At 46.8% G+C, this 20,085-nt stretch overlaps 1 protein-coding gene across 1 annotated transcript in view; it reads right to left on the bottom strand.

Annotated features, from left to right (window-relative positions):
* Positions 1-10,423: 10,423 nt before the first annotated feature.
* psmc3ip (PSMC3 interacting protein) overlaps positions 10,424-20,085 on the bottom strand; it is a 53,051-nt gene continuing 43,389 nt past the window's right edge. The window contains exons 5-7 of the mRNA XM_072249618.1: positions 18,321-18,374; positions 16,624-16,683; positions 10,424-11,318 (exon numbers count right to left, since the gene is read on the bottom strand). Of these exons, the coding sequence (XP_072105719.1) occupies positions 11,262-11,318; positions 16,624-16,683; positions 18,321-18,374 (171 nt within the window). The 3' untranslated portion in view covers positions 10,424-11,261. The remainder of the gene's footprint in view (positions 11,319-16,623; positions 16,684-18,320; positions 18,375-20,085) is intronic.

Consider the following 20,085-nt stretch of genomic DNA (forward strand, 5'->3'; position numbering starts at 1 on the left):
ACTGGACCCTGAACCTCTATGTGAGCGAGGAGATAGAACTCATTGTAAAAACTGCTCCCAGTAAACACGAGAATTAGAGCCATAAATGATCTTCTGTAGTTCAAAGTAAAACTTTATTATCAGAGTACATGCATATCATCACATACAACCCTGAGATTCATTTACCCGTGGGCGTACTCAGCAAATCTATAGAATAGTAACTGTAACAAGCAATGAAAGATCAACCAGAGTGCAGAAGAATAGCAATAAATAACGAGAATGTGAGATAACAAGATAAAGAGAGACAGGTGGGCTTGTCAGCCCTGGACGGCAGCCCATGCAGGAGAAGGAAAGCTCAGATTTTAAACCTCTGCTGCTTCGCGACCGTACCCACCTGTGGGAAAGGCTTCGGGAGTACACCCCGAGGAAGAAATCCGGAGCCGGGTTCCCTGAGGCAGTTTGATGTTGCTTACAACTTCACTCTGGCAGCCTCTGTGACGACACTGGTGCCAAGCTGTATGGGTGCTTGCCCTTCCCTTGGACTACATCAGTGACATGGAGAGGGGGAGCTCACTGCACGGGCAACAACCGGTTCTTCAACTCTTCCCGCCCAGGCTTGTGCCCCGGAGAGGACAGAGGGGCAAAACCATGATCCCCGGGGATCGACGGCTGCCTGCTAAAGTGAGACCACCTCAATAGATATGTAGTTACCCTCTTTTGACGGTAGTAATTGTTCCTGAACCTGGTGGTGTGAGCCCTGAGGCTTTTGTACTTTCTACCTGGTGGCAGTGGCTAGAAAAGAGCAGCTGTCCAATGCTCAGTTGTGGATGTATTGTACCGCACATACAAAGTTGGTGTGCATAGAACATGCAACGTAGAATACAGGCTCTTCAGCTCATGGTGTGCCATTTGTTCATTATGTACCATGTCGCATGACCTGGGCAATCAGGGTCTTTTCATAACCATGGTTGTTCTGGGCGGTTTGTTTCTACAGAATTTACGTTGCAGCTTTATACAACACTGGTTAGGCCACATTTGGAGTATTGTGTACCAGTTGTGGTCGCCCCACTACAGGAAGGGTGTCGAGGCTTTGGAGAGGGGGCAGAAGGGGTTCACCAGGATGCTGCCTGGTTTAGAGGGCACGGGCCATCCTGAGAGGCTGGGCAAAGTTGGGTTGTTTGATCTGATAGAGGTTTACAAGATTATGAGGGGCATAGATAGGGTGCACAGAGAGTATCTGTTTCCCAGGGTTGAAATGTCTAACACCAGAGGGCACTCATTGGAGGTGAGAGGGATTAGGTTCAAGGGGGATGTGAGGGGTAAGTGTTTTACTCAGAGTGGTGGATGCCTGGAATGCACTGCCTCGTATGGTGGTAGAGACAAATACATTAGAGACTTTCAAGAGACATTTGGATGGGCACATGGATATGAGGAAGATGGAGGGATATGGACATGGTGTAGATAGGAGAGATTAGTGTTTGGGTGTTTTTAATTTACTTTTTAGCTGGTTTGGCACAAAATCATGAGCTGAAGGGCCTGTACTGTTCTATGTTCTAAGTGGTTTGCCATTGTCGTGTCTTTACAAGATGGGAGACACCCCTAGCCATGATCAATATGAAGAGATTGTCTGCCTGGAGTAAGTGGTCATATCACCAGGACTTGTGATCTGCACTGGCTACTTATACTGCCATTCACCACCTGCTCCCATGGCTCAACGTGACCCTGCTCGGGACGGAGGGGCTAAGCAGGTGCCACACCCTGCCCAAGGCTGACCTGTGAACTAACAGTGGAGGGGGGGTGGAATAGAGCACCTTCCACCTCCTTTGGTAAACATAGAAACATAGAAAATAGGTGCAGGAGTAGGCCATTCGGCCCTTTGAGCCTGCACCGCCATTTATTATGATCATGGCTGATCATCCAACTCAGAACCCTGCCCCAGCCTTCCCTCCGTACCCCCGATCCCCATAGCCACAAGGGCCATATCTAACTCCCTCTTAAATATAGCCAATGAACTGGCCTCAACTGTTTCCTGTGGCAGAGAATTCCACAGATTCACCACTCTCTGTATGAAGAAGTTTTTCCTAATCTCAGTCCTAAAAGGCTTCCCCCCTATCCTCAAACTGTGACCCCTCGTTCTGGACTTCCCCAACATCGGGAACAATCTTCCTGCATCTAGCCTGTCCAATCCCTTTAGGATTTTATACGTTTCAATCAGATCCCCCCTCAATCTTCTAAATTCCAACGAGTACAAGCTCAGTTCATCCAGTCTTTCTTCGTATGAAAGTCCTGCCATCCCAGGAATCAATCTGGTGAACCTTCTCTGCACTCCCTCTATGGCAAGGATGTCTTTCCTCAGATTAGGGGACCAAACTGCACACAATACTCCAGGTGTGGTCTCACCAAGGCCTCGTACAACTGCAGTAGTACCTCCCTGCTCCTGTACTCAAATCCTCTCGCTATGAATGCCAGCATACCATTTGCCTTTTTCACCGCCTGCTGTACCTGCATGCCCACTTTCAATGACTGGTGTATAATGACACTCAGGTCTCATTGCACCTCCCCTTTTCCTAATTGGCCACCATTCAGATAATAATCTGTTTTCCTATTTTTGCCACCAAAGTGGATAACTTCACATTTAGGGACGTATCTCCACCCCGCCATCCGTCACTCTACTTTAATGACCCTGGTTACGCCACAGCAATCTTGTGTTCACCTCATCCCAGGAGAGGGTATCGGGAGATTGACCAGGGCGCTCACTGCACTTGAGAACATGTCTGGGTTGAGCGAGTTGGAGCGAAGGAGGACAAGATGGGGCTGTTTAAAATTACAACAAGCATAGGTAGAGTGAACAGATAGAGACTTTTCCCCAGTACCGGGGCAAAACTATAAGGTGATTACATGAAAGAGTACTAACAAAACAGCCCCTTCGGCCCACAATGTCGTGCTGATCCAATTTTTATTGATTGAGCTGTAGCAGGGAAATCGGTCCTTCAAGCCGCACCATCCACTAATACCCCCAATTTAATGCTAGCCTAATCACGGGACAACTTACAATGAACAATTAACCGGTATGTCTTTGGACTGTGGGAGGAAACCAGGGCACCCGGAGGAAACCCACATGGTGACGGGGAGGACATAGACACTCCTTACCGTGTCAGGAATTGAACCCAGGTCATTGGTACTATGAAGTGTTGTGCTAAGCACTTAAACTACCGCGTCAAGCCAATTAAATTAGTAATCAAATGGCCAACTGAACTAATCGCCTCTGTCTAAATGTCCAAATTCTTCCATTTCCCTCACATTGTAAATGTCTCTTTAAAAACTTCTAATGTATTTGCCTCTATCACCACTGTAGGCAGCAGATTCCAGGCATCCACCACTCTGAGTAAAAAAACTTACCCCTCACATCCCCCTTGAACCTAACCCCTCTGGTATTAGACATTTCAATCCTGGGAAACGGCGGCTCCCTTTCTACGCCTCTCAATCTTATAAACTATCTGATCTCCCCTCAGCCTCCACAGCTCCAGAGAAAACAACCCAACTTTGTCCAGCCTCTAGTTACAGCACACACCCTCTAAACCAGGCAGCATCCTGGTAAACCTCTCCTGCACCCTCTCCAAAGCCTCAACATCCTTCCTGTAGTGAGGTGACCAGAACTGCGTGCAATACTCCAGATGCGGCCTAACTAGAGTTTTATAAGGTTGCAGCATAACCTCTTGACTTTTGAACTCAGTGCCTCGACTAATAAAAATGAGCATTCCATCAGCCTTCCTAACCACTTTATCGACCTGTGCAGTCACTATCAGGGAACTATGAACTTGGATCCCAAGATCCCTCTACTCAACAACACTGTTAAGGGTTTTGCTCCACACTAACTTCCCTCAAGGTCCTAGGGAATATCCTGTCAGGACCCAGTGACTTATCCACTTTTATATGCCTTAAAAGCGCCAGTACTTCCTCTTCTTTAATCATCATAGTTTCCATAACTTCCCAACCTGTTTCCCTTATCTTACACAATTCAATATCCTTCTCCTTAGTGAATACCGAAGAAAATAAATTGTTTAAAATCTCCTCCATCTCTTTTGGCGCCATGCATAGCTGTCTACTCTGATTCTCTGAGGGACAAATTTTATCTCTCACTATCCTTTTGCTATTAATATAACTATAGAAACCCTTTGGATTTATTTTCACCTTACTTGCCAAAGCAACCTCATATCTTCTTTTAGCTTTTCTAATTTCTTTAAGATTCTTTTTATATTCTTTATATTCCTTGAGCACCTCATTTACTCCAATCTGCCTATATTTATTGTAGATCTCTCTTTTTCTGAACCAAGTTTCCAATATCCCTTGAAAACCGTGGCTCTCTCAAACTTTTAACCTTTCCTTTCAACCTAACAGGAACATAAAGACCCTGTACCCTCAAAATTTCACCTTTAAATGACCTCCATTTCTCTATTACATCCTTCCCATAAAACAAATTGTCCCAATCCACTCCTTCTAAATCCATTTGCATCTCCTCAAAGTTAGCCTTTCTCCAATCAAAAATCTCAACCCTGGGTCCAGTTCTATCCTTCTCCATAATCATATTGAAACTAATGGCATTGTGATCACTGGACCCGAAGTGCTCCCCATCCAAAGGGCTTCTACAGTTTAGAACCACCCATATCCAAGCAAATGTTCCCCCCTTTACTTCCTCCCTAGTTATCCTCTTGTTCTTGGTGTAGAATGCCCTGGGATTCACCTTAATCCCACTTGCCAAGGACTTTTCATGGCCCCTTCTGGCTCTTCCTTAGCTTCTGTATAATCTTCATGTGCTTCATTTGATCCTAACTTCCAAAGCTTTATATAGAAACATAGAAAACCTACAGCATGGTGGCTCAATGACATCAGTGCCAGACTCTGGAACGGAGGTTCCTGGGTTCGAACCCAGTCGGGTCCGCTCCCAGGTACGCTTTCCATTTGTGCCGGGTTGAGTGTCGAGATCGCGACTCGACCTCGTAAAAATACTGTGAAATGTCTGTGTGAGGAGTGGCGCGCCACACAGTCTCTCTCTCTCTCTCGGCACCTTGTAAAGACATGAAAAAGACATTGTCCTGCCAACATCGCACACGCAGACACACATGCACATGCCAAAAAAAAACCTACAGCATAATACAGGCCCTTTGGTCTGCAAAGCTGTGCCGAACATGTCCTTACCTTAGAAATTACCTAGGCCTTACCCATAGCCCTCTATTTTTCTGAGCTCCATGTACCTACCAGTAGTCTCTTAAAAGACCCTATTGTATCCGCCTCCACCACCGTCACCAGCAGCCTATTCCGTGCATTCACCACGCGCTGAGTAAAAATTTTGTGTTAATCTGACATTAACACAAAATATTCTGCAGTTGCTGGGGTCAGAGCAACACTCACAACACGCTGGAGGAACTCAGCAGGTCGGGCAGCAGCTGTGGAAACGATTGGTCGACGTTTCGGGCTGAGATCCTTCGTCAGGACTGTAGGGGGAAGGGGCAGAGGCCCTAGAAAGAAGGTGGGGGGAGGGTGGGAAGGAGAAGGCTGGTAGGTTCCAGGTGAAAAACCAGTAAGGGGAAAGATAAAGGGGTTAGGGAGGGGATGGGCAGGAAAGGTGAAGAAGGAATAGGAGAAAGCACAATGGGTAGTAGAAGGAGGTGAAACCATGAGGGTAGCTCCCCCCACCCTCTCTTTTACTTCCTCCTCAGTCTTTTCTAAAACATCGAAACGCTGATACATTAATCACCCATCCCTGTCCCTCTCTCGACCAAGTTTCTGTAACGGCCACAACGTCATAACTGAACGTACAGATTTATGCTCCAAGTTCATGCCAAAGGGCCAGCCTCCGTGTCGACAGGGTGAAGGGTCGGTCTCCACGTCGACGGGGCGAAGGGTCGGTCTCCACGTCGACAGGGCGAAGGGCCTGTCTCTCTGCCGCTGCGAAAGCGAATAAGCCCTTCTGTTAAACGTGACCTTCAGCTGTCGAAAAGGAGAATTGACCTCGCACATCAAACCTCTCGAAGCCCCCAGAAATCCTAGGGGGACCAATATCCTGGCAGGGAGATCAGCGAGGGCTACTGAGGTGACTTTAAACTAGAATGGTTGTGGGATGGGAATCAAATTAAAGAGGCTAGGCTAGGAGGTTAGTTCACTACAGGGGGATGGGAACCAGTGCAGAGAGACAGAGGGGTGTAAAGTGAGGGTAGAAGCAAAAAGTAGTAAGGAGAAAAGAAAAAGTGGCAGGCCGACAAATCCAGGGCAAGCATTAAAAAGGGCCACTTTTCAGCATAATTGTATAAGGGCTAAGAGAGTTGTAAAAGAGCGCCTGAAGGCTTTGTGTGTCAATGCAAGGAGCATTCGTAACAAGGTGGATGAATTGAAAGTGCAGATTGTTATTAATGATTATGATATAGTTGGGATCACAGAGACATGGCTCCAGGGTGACCAAGGATGGGAGCTCAACATTCAGGGATATTCAATATTCAGGAGGGATAGACATGAAGGAAGGGGAGGTGAGGTGGCGTTGCTAGTCAAAGAAGAGATTAACGCAATAGAAAGGAAGGACATAAGCCGGGAAGATGTGGAATCAATATGGGTAGAGCTGCGTAACACTAAGGGGCAGAAAACGCTGGTGGGAGTTGTGTACAGGCCACCTAACAGTAGTAGTGAGGTCGGAGATGGTATTAAACAGGAAATTAGAAATGTGTGCAATAAAGGAACAGCAGTTATAATGGGTGACTTCAATCTACATGTAGATTGGATGAACCAAATTGGTAAAGGTGCTGAGGAAGAGGATTTCTTGGAATGTATGCGGGATGGTTTTTTGAACCAACATGTCGAGGAACCAACTAGAGAGCAGGCTATTCTGGACTGGGTTTTGAGCAATGAGGAAGGGTTAATTAGCAATCTCGTCGTGAGAGGCCCCTTGGGTAAGAGTGACCTTAATATGGTGGAATTCTTCATTAAGATGGAGAGTGACATAGTTAATTCAGAAACAAAGGTTCTGAACTTAAAGAGGGGTAACTTTGAAGGTATGAGACGTGAATTAGCTAAGATAGACTGGCAAATGACACAAAGGATTGACGGTGGATATGCAATGGCAAGCATTTAAAGGTTGCATGGATGAACTACAACAATTGTTCATCCCAGTTTGGCAAAAGAATAAATCAAGGAAGGTAGTGCACCCGTGGCTGACAAGGGAAATTAGGGATAGTGTCAATTCCAAAAGAAGCAGCACACAAATTAGCCAGAAAAAGTGGCTCACCTGAGGACTGGGAGAAATTCAGAGTTCGGCAGAGGAGGACAAAGGGTTTAATTAGGAAGGGGAAAAAAGATTGTGAGAGAAAACTGGCAGGGAACATAAAAACGGACTGTAAAAGCTTTTATAGGTATGTAAAAAGGAAAAGACTGGTAAAGACAAATGTAGGTCCCCTACAGACAGAAACAGGTGAATTGATTATGGGGAGCAAGGACATGGCAGACCAATTGAATAATTACTTTGGTTCTGTCTTCACTAAGGAGGACATAAATAATCTTCTGGAAATAGTAGGGGACAGAGGGTCCAGTGAGATGGAGGAACTGAGTGAAATACATGTTAGTAGGGAAGTGGTGTTAGGTAAATTGAAGGGATTAAAGGCAGATAAATCCCCAGGGCCAGATGGTCTGCATCCCAGAGTGCTTAAGGAAGTAGCCCAAGAAATAGTGGATGCATTAGTGATAATTTTTCAAAACTCGTTAGATTCTGGACTAGTTCCTGAGGATTGGAGGGTGGCTAATGTAACCCCACTTTTTAAAAAAGGAGGGAGAGAGAAACCGGGGAATTATAGGCCAGTTAGTCTAACGTCGGTGGTGGGGAAACTGCTGGAGTCAGTTATCAAAGATGTGATAACAGCACATTTGGAAAGCGGTGAAATCATCGGACAAAGTCAGCATGGATTTGTGAAAGGAAAATCATGTCTGACGAATCTCATAGAATTTTTTGAGGATGTAACTAGTAGAGTGGATAGGGGAGAACCAGTGGATGTGGTATATTTGGATTTTCAAAAGGCTTTTGACAAGGTCCCACACAGGAGATTAGTGTGCAAACTTTAAAGCACATGGTATTGGGGGTAAGGTATTGATGTGGATAGAGAATTGGTTAGCAGACAGGAAGCAAAGAGTGGGAATAAACGGGACCTTTTCAGAATGGCAGGCAGGGACTAGTGGGGTACCGCAAGGCTCAGTGCTGGGACCCCAGTTGTTTACAATATATATTAATGACTTGGATGAGGGAATTAAATGCAGCATCTCCAAGTTTGCAGATGACACGAAGCTGGGTGGCAGGGTTAGCTGTGAGGAGGATGCTAAGAGGATGCAGAGTGACTTGGATAGGTTGGGTGAGTGGGCAAATTCATGGCAGATGCAATTTAATGTGGATAAATATGAAGTTATCCACTTTGGCGGCAAAAATAGGAAAACAGATTATTATCTGAATGGTGGCCGATTAGGAAAAGGGGAGGTGCAACTAGACCTGGGTGTCATTATACACCAGTCATTGAAAGTGGGCATGCAGGTACAGCAGGCGGTGAAAAAGGCGAATGGTATGCTGGCATTTATAGCGAGAGGATTTGAGTACAGGAGCAGGGAGGTACTACTGCAGCTGTACAAGGCTGTGGTGAGACCACACCTGGAGTATTGTGTACAGTTTTGGTCCCCTAATCTGAGGAAAGGCATCCTTGCCATAGAGGGAGTACAAAGAAGGTTCACCAGATTGATTCCTGGGATGGCAGGACTTTCATACGAAGAAAGACTGGATGAACTGGGCTTGTACTCGTTGGAATTTAGAAGATTGAGGGGGGATCTGATTGAAACGTATAAAATCCTAAAGGGATTGGACAGGCTAGATGCAGGAAGATTGTTCCCGATGTTGGGGGAAGTCCAGAACGAGGGGTCACAGTTTGAGGATAAAGGGGAAGCCTTTTAGGACCGAGATGAGGAAAAACTTCTTCACACAGAGTGGTGAATCTGTGGAATTCTCTGCCACAGGAAACAGTTGAGGCCAGTTCATTGGCTATATTTAAGAGGGAGTTAGACATGGCCCTTGTGGCTCTGGGGATCAGTGGGTATGGAAGGAAGGCTGGGGCAGGGTTCTGAGTTGGATGATCAGCCATGATCATACCGAATGGCGGTGCAGGCTCGAAAGGCCGAATGGCCTACTCCTGCACCTATTTTCTATGTTTCTATGAATCGGTACTTTTCGGTCCGCAGTTCCCTTAGCGGTTCAAGGGAGGAACAGGTCCACAGCAGGCTCTTCACCCGGCTCTGGAACGTCCGGACAGTGAGGACTCACATCTCCGGCAGTGAGGGCTCCACATTCAGCACAGTCATCCCTCCAATCCCAATCCATCAGCTTCAACTGGACCCTGGAGCTCCTCCACTGCAGACCCCCAGTCAGCTCGGATTGGCACAGATGCACCACAGGCTGGCAGCTTACTTTCACCTGCTCCTGAACCAGAGGGGATAACTTCACTCGCCCCATCACCGAACTGCAGACTCACTTTCCAGGATTCTTCATCTTGCGTTCTCAATATCTATTGCCTATTTATTTATTTTTTTATATTGTCCTCTCTGGTGGAACGCCATTTGGGGCAGTCCTTCACAGACTCTATTGCGGAGATTATTCCATTACTGAGTAAGAATATAAATATCAGACAACATACACAAAAGGAACCCAGCAAGTCGGGCAGCATCCATGGAAGTCAATAAGCCGTCAATGGTTTGGGCTGGGACCCTTCATCAGGACTGGAAAGGAAGGGGGAAGATGGCAGAATACAAAGATGGGGGCGAGTACGGAGGACAGCAAGGAGTTGATAGCTGAAACCGGGCGGACGGGAGAAGTAGAGGGCTGGAGAAGAAGGAAGCTGATTGGAGAGAAGAGGGGACCGTAGGAGAAAGGGAAGGAGGAGGGGACCCAGGGGGAGGTGATCGGCAGGTGAGAAGTAGTAAGAGGCCAGGGGGAGGAATGGAGGTAGAGGGGAGCAAAAGCAATTTTTTTTCCTAAAAACCAGGAGGAAGCGATATTCATTCCATTAGGTCGGAGGCTCCCCAGACCGAACACAAAGTGTTGCTCCCCCACCCTGAGGGTGGCCTCATCTTGGCACGATTTGGCCGTGGACCCTCACATCGGAATGGGTATGGGAATTAAAATGTTTGGCTGCCGGGAAGTTCCGCTTCTGGCGGATGGAGTAGGTCTCGGGTTTGTATCCGGTGACGTCTACCTACTTTGATAATAAATTTACTTTGAACTGGGATGAGGAAGAACCTGTCACTGCCTGTTCCAGCTGACACTCAAGCCCAGGTAGATACACGACACCCCCAATGGCTCTGAAACAGCCCAGAAAGCCACGTCCCATAAATGAAGACAGAAGTGTTATTTTCATATTAAAATAAACCTTTATTTGTACTCGGTTAATTATCTCCACAGAAACATGCGTGAAAACACAAAATCCATCAAGTACACGCTCCCAGCCCATACTAATCTCCATCACTGTTGATGAAGACCCCAGTAAGAAAATCCTTACGTTCATTTATAAAGCCCCTCTCCGCAGTTTCGTAATTAGACTCTGACGCTGTGCCAGGATGCCACGTCCATGCAGAGAACTCGAGCAGAGCCCTGGATCAAAGTTCAGGATGACAATTGCGGGATTTCAGAAGCACCAGTGACTTGTCTGCTGGTCATCTTCCCTTCAGAGTTTTCAAACTTCCAATGACGTGTCATAAAATTTCCCCGGGCTAAGTTTCCAGGGGTCACAGTCTCTGAATAGGGTGTACTTCATTACGACTGTGAGGAGAAATGTCTGCTTCATCCCAGAGGGCTGTGAAGACTGATCTTTTATTCTGATATTTATGTTATAAGGGAGTTGGAGAAATGAGAGCGGGGCACGACAAGAAAATCAGTACGATCTTGAATAGTAGTCTCCTGTTCGACACGACCTCACAACAGTTTAAAACGCTGATATGGCCATTCGAAGACTGCAAATCAAAAAGACAATTCGCTCAGAGGTCTCCAAAGGAGAAAAAACTCTCGAAATGCTTGGGTTTCACAATGATTTCCACCCAGTGAGGAAGATTTCAGTGGCCACCAGTCGCAGAAAAGTCGCTAAACAGCTGGATTCACTGAGTGGACAGAATTAAACAAGACTTTTGGAGGCTAAAGGTTTGCAGACACAGTCAGTGGGTAATGGCATCAGATCTTCGAGGAGCTTGACTGCCCGGTTCTCCGCGGACCGTGGTCCTCACAGGTCCGGCACAGAAACAGAGTGGTCTTCGTCTGTTTCAATCCCAAGCTCTTCCTGAATTAACCAAACAGTGAAAACGTCAGTAAGAACCGCCTTACTTTCTGTCACCTACCGAGAAGGCCGAGGAAGGCAGGCAGTTCAGAAACTCCACGGCCAATCCTGGATTCCCGGGAAAGATGGATTATCCTATGGGACAGCTCTCTTCTGCTGCACAAGGGGGCAGAAAAAAAAGGGAGTGGAACTACACAGTGACAGGTGTGTAGCCACAAACTTGCTCCCAGCATGATACTGTATTTCAAGCAGAATACAACTCCGGGAGGACTCGATGGAGTCAAGCAGCCTCTGTGGCAGCAGGTGGTGTTTGTGGTTATTTTGCATCAAGATTCTGTAGTGGAAATCGGGGCGAGGGTGGGGGGAACCTGGATTGCCAGTGTATCGCAGTACAAAGTGGAGCTGGACGGCTGCAGGTGATGGTTTGAACCAGTTCTGAAGGTGCTGATGGGTACGTAGGAGCAACGGAGGGAGAGGAGGGAAGGCTGTGCTGTGGAACCAGATGAGGGAGGAATGATGGACAGATGGAAGCAGATGGGTTGAGGGGACTTTAACTACAGGAGCAGAATTAGGCCATTCGGCCCATCGAATCTGCTCTACCACTTCATCATGGCTGATCTATTTCCCCTCTAAGCCTCAATCTCCTGCCTTCTCCCCGTATCCCCTCATGCTCTGACTAAACAAGAATCTATCAACCTCTACCTTAAGTACACCCAATGACTTAGCCTCCAGCGCCACCTATGCCAACGAATACCATACTCACCACTCTCTGGCTAAAGAAATTCCTCTTCTCGTCTAAAAGGATGCCCCTCTATTCTGAGGCTGTGCCCTCGGGTGCTAGGCTCCTCTACTATAGGAAACATCCTCTCCACATCCACTCTATCTGTGTCCTCTGGTCCTAGACTCCCCCACTATAGGAAACATCCTCTCCACATCCACTCTATCCGTGCCCTCTGGTCCTAGACTCCCCCACTATAGGAAACATCCTCTCCACATCCACTCCATCAAGGCCCTTCAATATTCAACAGGTTTCAAAGAGAATTCCAGTGAATATAAGCCCACAGCTCATATGATAAGCCTTTCAATCCTGGAATCAGTGTGTTGAACCTCTCCAATGTCCACACATCCTTTTCGAGATAAGAGACCGAAACCTGCACATAATTCTCCCAGTGAGGCCTCGCCAGTGCTTTATAAAGTCTTTACTTTACATCCTTGCTTTTATATTCTAGTTCTCACGAAGTGAATGCTATCATTGCATTTGCCTTCCTTACCACCAGCTCAACCTGCAAATTAACCTTTAGGGAACCCTGCACGAGGACTCCCAAGTCCCTGTGCACCTCAGGTTTTTCAATTTTCTTTCCATTTTGAAAATAGTCTATGCTTTTATTCCTTCAACCAAAGTGCATGACCACACACTTCCCGACACTGTGTTCTCTCTGCCACTGCACTGCCCATTCTTTTAAGTCTTTCTGTAGCCTCACTGTTTCCTCAACACTATCTGCTCCTCCACTTATCTTCGTATCATCTGTAAACTTAGCCACAAAGCCATCAATTTCATCATAGAACACAGAACATAGAATAGTACAGCACAGTACAGGCCCTTCGGCCCACAATGTTGTGCCGACCCTCAAACCCTGCCTCCCATATAAACCCACCTTAAATTCCTCCATATACCTGTCTAGTAGTCTCTTAAACTTCACTAGTGAATCTGCCTCCACCACTGACTCAGGCAGTGCATTCCACGCCCCAACCACTCTCTGAGTGAAAAACCTTCCTCTAATATCCCCCTTGAACTTCCAACCCCTTACCTTAAAGCCATGTCCTCTTGTATTGAGCAGTGGTGCCCTGGGGAAGAGGCACTGGCTATCCACTCTATCTATTCCTCTTATTATCTTGTACACCTCTATCATGTCTCCTCTCATCCTCCTTCTCTCCAAAGAGTAAAGCCCTAGCTCCCTTAATCTCTGATCATAATGCATACTTTCTAAACCAGGCAGCATCCTGGTAAATCTCCTCTGTACCCTTTCCAATGCTTCCACATCCTTCCTATAGTGAGGTGACCAGAACTGGACACAGTAATCCAAGTACTGGATACAGTACTCCAAGTCATTGACATATAACGTAAGAAGCAGTCCCAACACAGACACCTGTGGAACACTACTAGTCACCGACAGCCAACCAGAAAATGTTCCCATCATTCCCACTCTTTCCAATAGTCTATCCATGCTAGTATCTTTCCTGTATTACCATTGGGGTCTAACTTGTTAAGCAACCAGTCAAAGGTACACAACATTTGATTCTCCTTTGTCGATCCTGCTTGTTATTTCTTCATAGAATTGTGAAGAGCAAGAGGATAAGATGTGAGAGAATAGGACCAATCAAGTGTGACCGTGGAAAAGTGCATATGGAACCGGAGGAGATAGCAGAGGTACTTAATGAATACTTTGCTTCTGTATTCACTACGGAAAAGGACCTTGGCAATTGTAAGGATGACTTACAGCAGACTGAAAAGCTTGAGCATGTAGACATTAAGAAAGAGGATGTGCTGGAGCATTTGGAAAGCACCAAATTGAATAAGTCACCAGGACCAGACAAGATATACCCCAGGCTACTGTGGGGGGGCAAGGGAGGAAATTGCTGAGCCTCTGGCAATGACCTTTGCATCATCAATGGGGACGGGAGAGGTTCCGGAGGATTGGAGGGTTGCAGATGTTGTTCCTTTATTCAAGAAAGGAAGTAGAGATAGCCCAGGAAATGATACACCAGTGAGTTTAACTTCAGTGGTTGGTAAGTTGATTGAGAAGATCCTGAGGGGCAGGATTTATGAACATTTGGAGAGGCATAATATGATTAGGAATAGTCAGCATGGCTTTGTCAAAGGCAGGTCATGCCTTGCGAGCCTGATAGAATTTTTTTTGAGGATGTGACGAAACACATTGATGAAGGTAGAGCAGTAGATGTTGTGTACATGGATTTCAGCAAGGCATTTGATAAGGTACCCCATGCAAGGCTTACTGAGAAAGTAAGGAGGCATGGGATCCAAGGTGACATTGCTTTGTGGATCCAGAACTGGCTTGCTCACAGAAGGCAAAGAGTGGTTGTAGACGGGTCATATTCTGCATGGAGGTCGGTGACCAGTGGTGTGCCTCAGGGTTCTGTTCTGGGACCCCTGCTCTTCATGATTTTTATAAATGACCTGGATGAGGGAGGGATGGGTTAATAAATTTGCTGATAACACAAAGGTTTTGGGTGTTGTGGATAGTGTGGAGGGCTGTCAGAGGTTACAGCGGGACATTGATAGGATGCAAAACTGGGCTGAGAAGTGGCAGATGGAGTTCAACCCAGATAAGTGTGAGGTGGTTCATTTTGGTAGGTCAAATATGGTGGCAGAATATAGTATTAATGGTAAGACTCTTGGCAATGTGGGGGATCAGAGGGATCTTGGGGTCCGAGTCCATAGGACACTCAAAGCTGCTGGGCAGGTTGACTCTGTGGTTAAGAAGGCATACGGTGCACTGGCCTTCATCAATCGTGGGATTGAGTTTAAGAACCGAGAGGTAATGTTACATCTAAATAGGACCCATGTCAGACCCAATTTGGAGTTCTGTGCTCATTTCTGGTCACCTCACTACAGGAAGGACGTGGAAACCACAGAAAGAGTGCAGAGGAGACTTACAAGGATGTTGCCTGAATTGGGGAGTGTGCCTTATGAGAATAGGTTGAGTGAACTTGGCCTTTTGTCCTTGGAGCGACAGAGGATGAGGTGACCTGATAGAGGTGTATAAAATAATGAGAGGCGTTAATCATGTGGATAGTCAGAGGCTTTCTCCCCAGGGCTGAAGTGGCTAGCATGAGAGGGCAGAGTTTTACGGTGCTTGGAAGCAGGTACAGAGGAGCTGTCAGAGGTAAGTTTTTTTTACGCAGAGAGTGGTGAGTGTGTGGAATGGGCTGCCGGCGACGGTGGTGAAGGCAGATACGATAGGGTCTTTTAAGAGACTCCTGGATAGGTACGTGGAGCTTAGAAAAATAGAGGGCTACAGGTAACCCTGGGTAATTTCTAAGGTAAGTACATGTTCGCCGAAGGGCCAGTACTGAGCAGTAGGTTATGTTTCTAATTCCAACAGATTTGAGAGTCAAGATTTTCCCTGAAGGAAACCATGCTGACTACGGCGTATTTGATCATGTACCTCCAAGTACCCCGAAACCACATCCTTAACAATCAACTCCAACATCTTCCCAAACACTGAGGTCAGACTAACAGCTCTATAATTCTTTACTTCTGCCTCTCTCCCCTCTTGAAGAGTAGAGTAACATTTGCAATTTTCCAATCCTCCAGAACCAAGCCAGAATCTAGTGATTCCTGAAAAGTCATTACTAATGCCTCCACAATCTCTTCAGCTACCTCTTTCAGAACCCCGGGGCGGACACCGTCTGGACCAGGTGGTCTGCCTCAAGACCTTTCAAGTTTCCCAAACACCTTCTCCCTAGTAACGGCAACCTCACACGCCGGCCCCGACTCTCTCGAACTTCTGGCATACTGCTAGTGTCACCCACAGTGAAGGCAGATGGAAAATATTTAATTCAGTTCATCTGCCATTTCCTTGTCCCCCATTACTACCTCTCCAGCATCATTTTCTAGCAGTCCGATATCCACTCTCTTCTCTACACTTCATACATCTGAAGAAACTTCTGCTATCCTCTTCTATATTATATTATTAACTTTGTATTTCATTTTTTCCTACTTTAGCCTTCTGTTGGTTTTTAAAAGCTTCCCACTAATCTTTGCTTTATTATACGCCCTCTCTTTGGCTTTTACGTTGGCTTTCAATTCTCTTGTTAGCCACAGTTGGGTCATCCTGCCTTTAGAATCCTTCTTCCTCTTTGGGATGTATATATCCTGTGCCTTCCAACTTGCTCCCAGAAATTCCAGCCATCGCTGCTGCCATCATCCCTGCCAGTGTTCTTTTCCAGTCAATTCTGCCCAACTCTCCTCTCATGCCTCTGTGATTCCCCTTACTCCGCTGTAATACCGATGCATCTGACTTTAGCCTCTCCTTCTCAAACTGCAGGGTGAAATTGATCACATTATGATCACTGTCCCCTAATGGTTCCTTTCCCTTAAGCTCTCTAATCAATTCTGGTTCATTGCATTACTTTGTAGCTGGGTTCACCATAGGTCAGGAGACATTACCTTGCCAGACACAGACCTATTATCCTCAATCACAGCGTGTGTAGCTGACTCTGAGCTGAGAGGAAGTCTCAGACACAAGAGGCTACAGATACTGGAGTCGGGAGCAACACTACTTACAAAGAACTGCTTCTTGCTTTTGGGATACCCTTCCAGAATAGCATCAATCAGATCTGTCGCCTGAACGGAAAGTAAAACATTTGCTGTTAATTCATATGGCTCCAGCAGAAAACGGAATTCCCCTGTCTGACACCAAATCGAATGCCAGAAACTTAATCACATAGCAGAATATCTCCTCCTACTTAATACTAACCTGCTGCAGATTATCCCATGGCCCTCCCTGAACTCACCATCTTCCATGTCTTTCTACCCCAGTTTACAAGATTTCTTTTTGGACTGTGTGTACATCAACTGGCTTCACATGTAGGTGATACCTTTGGACCGTAAGGGAATCCACTTTTTGATTCCTTCTCAGTAAATCTCTCCCCACCCCAGGTGCCTGATGCAATCTCCCATAGAAATAGGAAAACGTGAACAACAGGTACATATGGACGAACTCATTCAAGTTATCCAGCACACCGTCTGCAGCCTTCTGTCTGGACCTAATTCAACATATCTGAACCTCACCGACTTTCATCACCCTCCTGCCAGGAACCCGAAACACAACCTTCGACAAATTCCACACACAAATGCCGATCTCCCAGTCATCGATCTCACCAACGTTCACCTCCCGCCCACCAGAAGCCCAACTCACCCCCCGGTACAAATTCCACACACAAATGCTGATGTCCCAATCATCGATCTCACCAACGTTCACCACCCCACCAGAAGCCCAACTTACTCCCCTGTACAAATAACACACATAAGAGTTGCTGGTGAACGCAGCAGGCCAGGCAGCATCTCTAGGAAGAGGAACAGTTGACGTTACGGGCCGAGACCCTTCGTCAGGACAGAGCATAGGTGTTCAGCGAACGCCAGAGAAAGCAGGATCTCCCAGTGGCCACACATTTTAATTCCACGTCCCATTCTGACATGTCTATCCACGGCCTCCTCTACTGTAAAGATGAAGCCACACTCAGGTTGGAGGAACAACACTTTATATTCCGTCTGGGTAGCCTCCAACCTGATGGCATGAACATTGACTTCTCTAACTTCCGCTAATGCCCCACCTCCCCCCTCGTACCCCATCCATTATTTATTTATATACACACATTCTTTCTCTCTCTCCTTTTTCTCCCTCTGTCCCTCTGACTATACCCCTTGCCCATCCTCTGGGTTTCCCCCCTCCCCCTTTTCCTTCTCTCTGGGCCTCCTGTCCCATGATCCTCTCATATCTCTTTTGCCAATCACCTGTCCAGCTTTTGGCTCCATCCCTCCCCCTCCTGTCTTCTCCTATCATTTCAGATCTCCCCCTCCCCCCCCCCACTTTCAAATCTCTTACTAGCTCTTCCTTCAGTTAGTCCTGACGAAGGGTCTCAGCCCGAAACGTCGACTGTACCTCTTCCTAGAGATGCTGCCTGGCCTGCTGTGTTCACCAGCAACTTTGATGTGTGTTGCTTGAAATTCCAGCATCTGCAGATTTCCTCATGTTTGCCCCTGTACAAATTCCACACACAAATGCTGATGTCCCAATCACTAATCTCACCAACATTCACCACCCCACCAGAAACCCAACTCACCCCCCTGTACAAATTACTCACAAATGCCGATGTCCCAATCATTAATCTCACCAACGCTCACCACCCCACCAGAAACCCAACTCACCCCCCGGTACAAATTCCACACACAAATGCCGATGTCCCAATCATTAATCTCACCATTCTCTTTCTTTTCCGCCACTCTTTTACGAACCGCTTCCGCTCATTGTAAACCTGGTCAGAAGAGGGTAGGTGGATGAACAGAGAGTTAGTGTTCATTTCTATTTCAGTTACAACCTGTCCCCACATCACTCACTTCCTAATCAAATCTGTAACCATCTAAAACTAACAGATGTCCCTGGTTACTGGACAGGTGACCCACTGCCCCTCTACAACACAATTGTACTGCAGCCTGTCTAAATACATCGACATCTCTGCCCTGGAACTACCTTTTATTCATCACTACACAGCTTCCACTTTGTTATTTTGGTTCCTTGAGGTTGTCATAGCCAGGGGTAATAGGGAAAAGTTCCCACTATTTATTGTGCACTTGAAATAGCCTCTGACAACCAAGTCCAGCTTCTGGCCTTCAAGTGTGGCTTCGCTACTAAGCCCGGCTGAACTGTTTTTACTGACAGAAGGGGGAAAAGGCAGCTTAAGACCAGTTGCTTCAGGCAGATGAGGCTTGTCAGCCAAGGTTGGCAGCTCACCTAGAAGGTAAACTCTGATCTCCGACCTCAGCTACACCCACTCATGAGGGAGGCTTCCGGAGTAAAGCCCGAGGGAAAAGTCCGGAAGCTGGGAGCCCCCGAGGTAGTCCTACGTTGGGTCAGCGCCGACTGGCAACTGCTGCTGGTGCCACACTGTGTTGGCCTCTGCAGTTCGTTTGCATCCATCAGCTGAGTGGAAAGAGAGAGACTGCACAGCCTGCCCCTTAATATCGTACTGCCAAGACTTGCATAGCAGTAAACATCTCGAATGACATATCCATACTCATAGTCATACTTTATTGATCCCGGGGGAAATTGGTTTTCGTTACAGTTGCACCATAAATAATAAATAGTAATAGAACCATAAATAGTTAAATAGTAATATGTACATTATGCCAGGAAATAAGTCCAGGACCAGCCTATTGGCTCAGTGTGTCTGACCCTCCAAGGGAGGAGTTGTAAAGTTTGATGGCCACAGGCAGGAATGACTTCCTATGACGCTCTGTGCTGCATCTCGGTGGAATGAGTCTCTGGCTGAATGTACTCCTGTGCCCACCCAGTACATTATGTAGTGGATGGGAGACATTGTCCAAGATGGCACGCAACTTGGACAGCATCCTCTTTTCAGACACCACCGTCAGAGAGTCCAGTTCCATCCCCACAACATCACTGGCCTTACGAATGAGTTTGTTGATTCTGTTGGTGTCTGCTACCCTCAGCCTGCTGTCCCAGCACACAACAGCAAACATGATCGCACCGGCCACCACAGACTCGTAGAACATCCTCAGCATCATCTGGCAGATGTTAAAGGACCTCAGTCTCCTCAGGAAATAGAGACGGGTCTGACCCTTCTTGTAGACAGCCTCAGTGTTCTTTGACCAGTCCAGTTTATTGTCAATTCGTATCCCCAGGTATTTGTAATCCTCCACCATGTCCACACTGACCCCCTGGATGGGTCCGTAGCTGACACCAATCAATGGAGGAGTATCAGATATTTTGTACAGCCCTCAATCTCCACAATTGTTGTTGTTTACAATTACACACCCTTTGACTACATTTGACACAAGTTCTCTTTGCCCAGTGGGCAGAACAAGATCCCATTTATTTCATTCAGATACAGCTGAGTAACAGGCCTGACGAGCCCACGCCACCCAATTGACCAATTAACCCCCCCCCCCCAACCGGTACATCTTTGGAACATGGGCAGAAACCGGAGCACCCGGAGGAAACCCACG

Source organism: Mobula birostris, chromosome X (assembly GCF_030028105.1).
Source record: "Mobula birostris isolate sMobBir1 chromosome X, sMobBir1.hap1, whole genome shotgun sequence".
Taxonomy (NCBI): Eukaryota; Metazoa; Chordata; class Chondrichthyes; order Myliobatiformes; family Myliobatidae; genus Mobula; species Mobula birostris.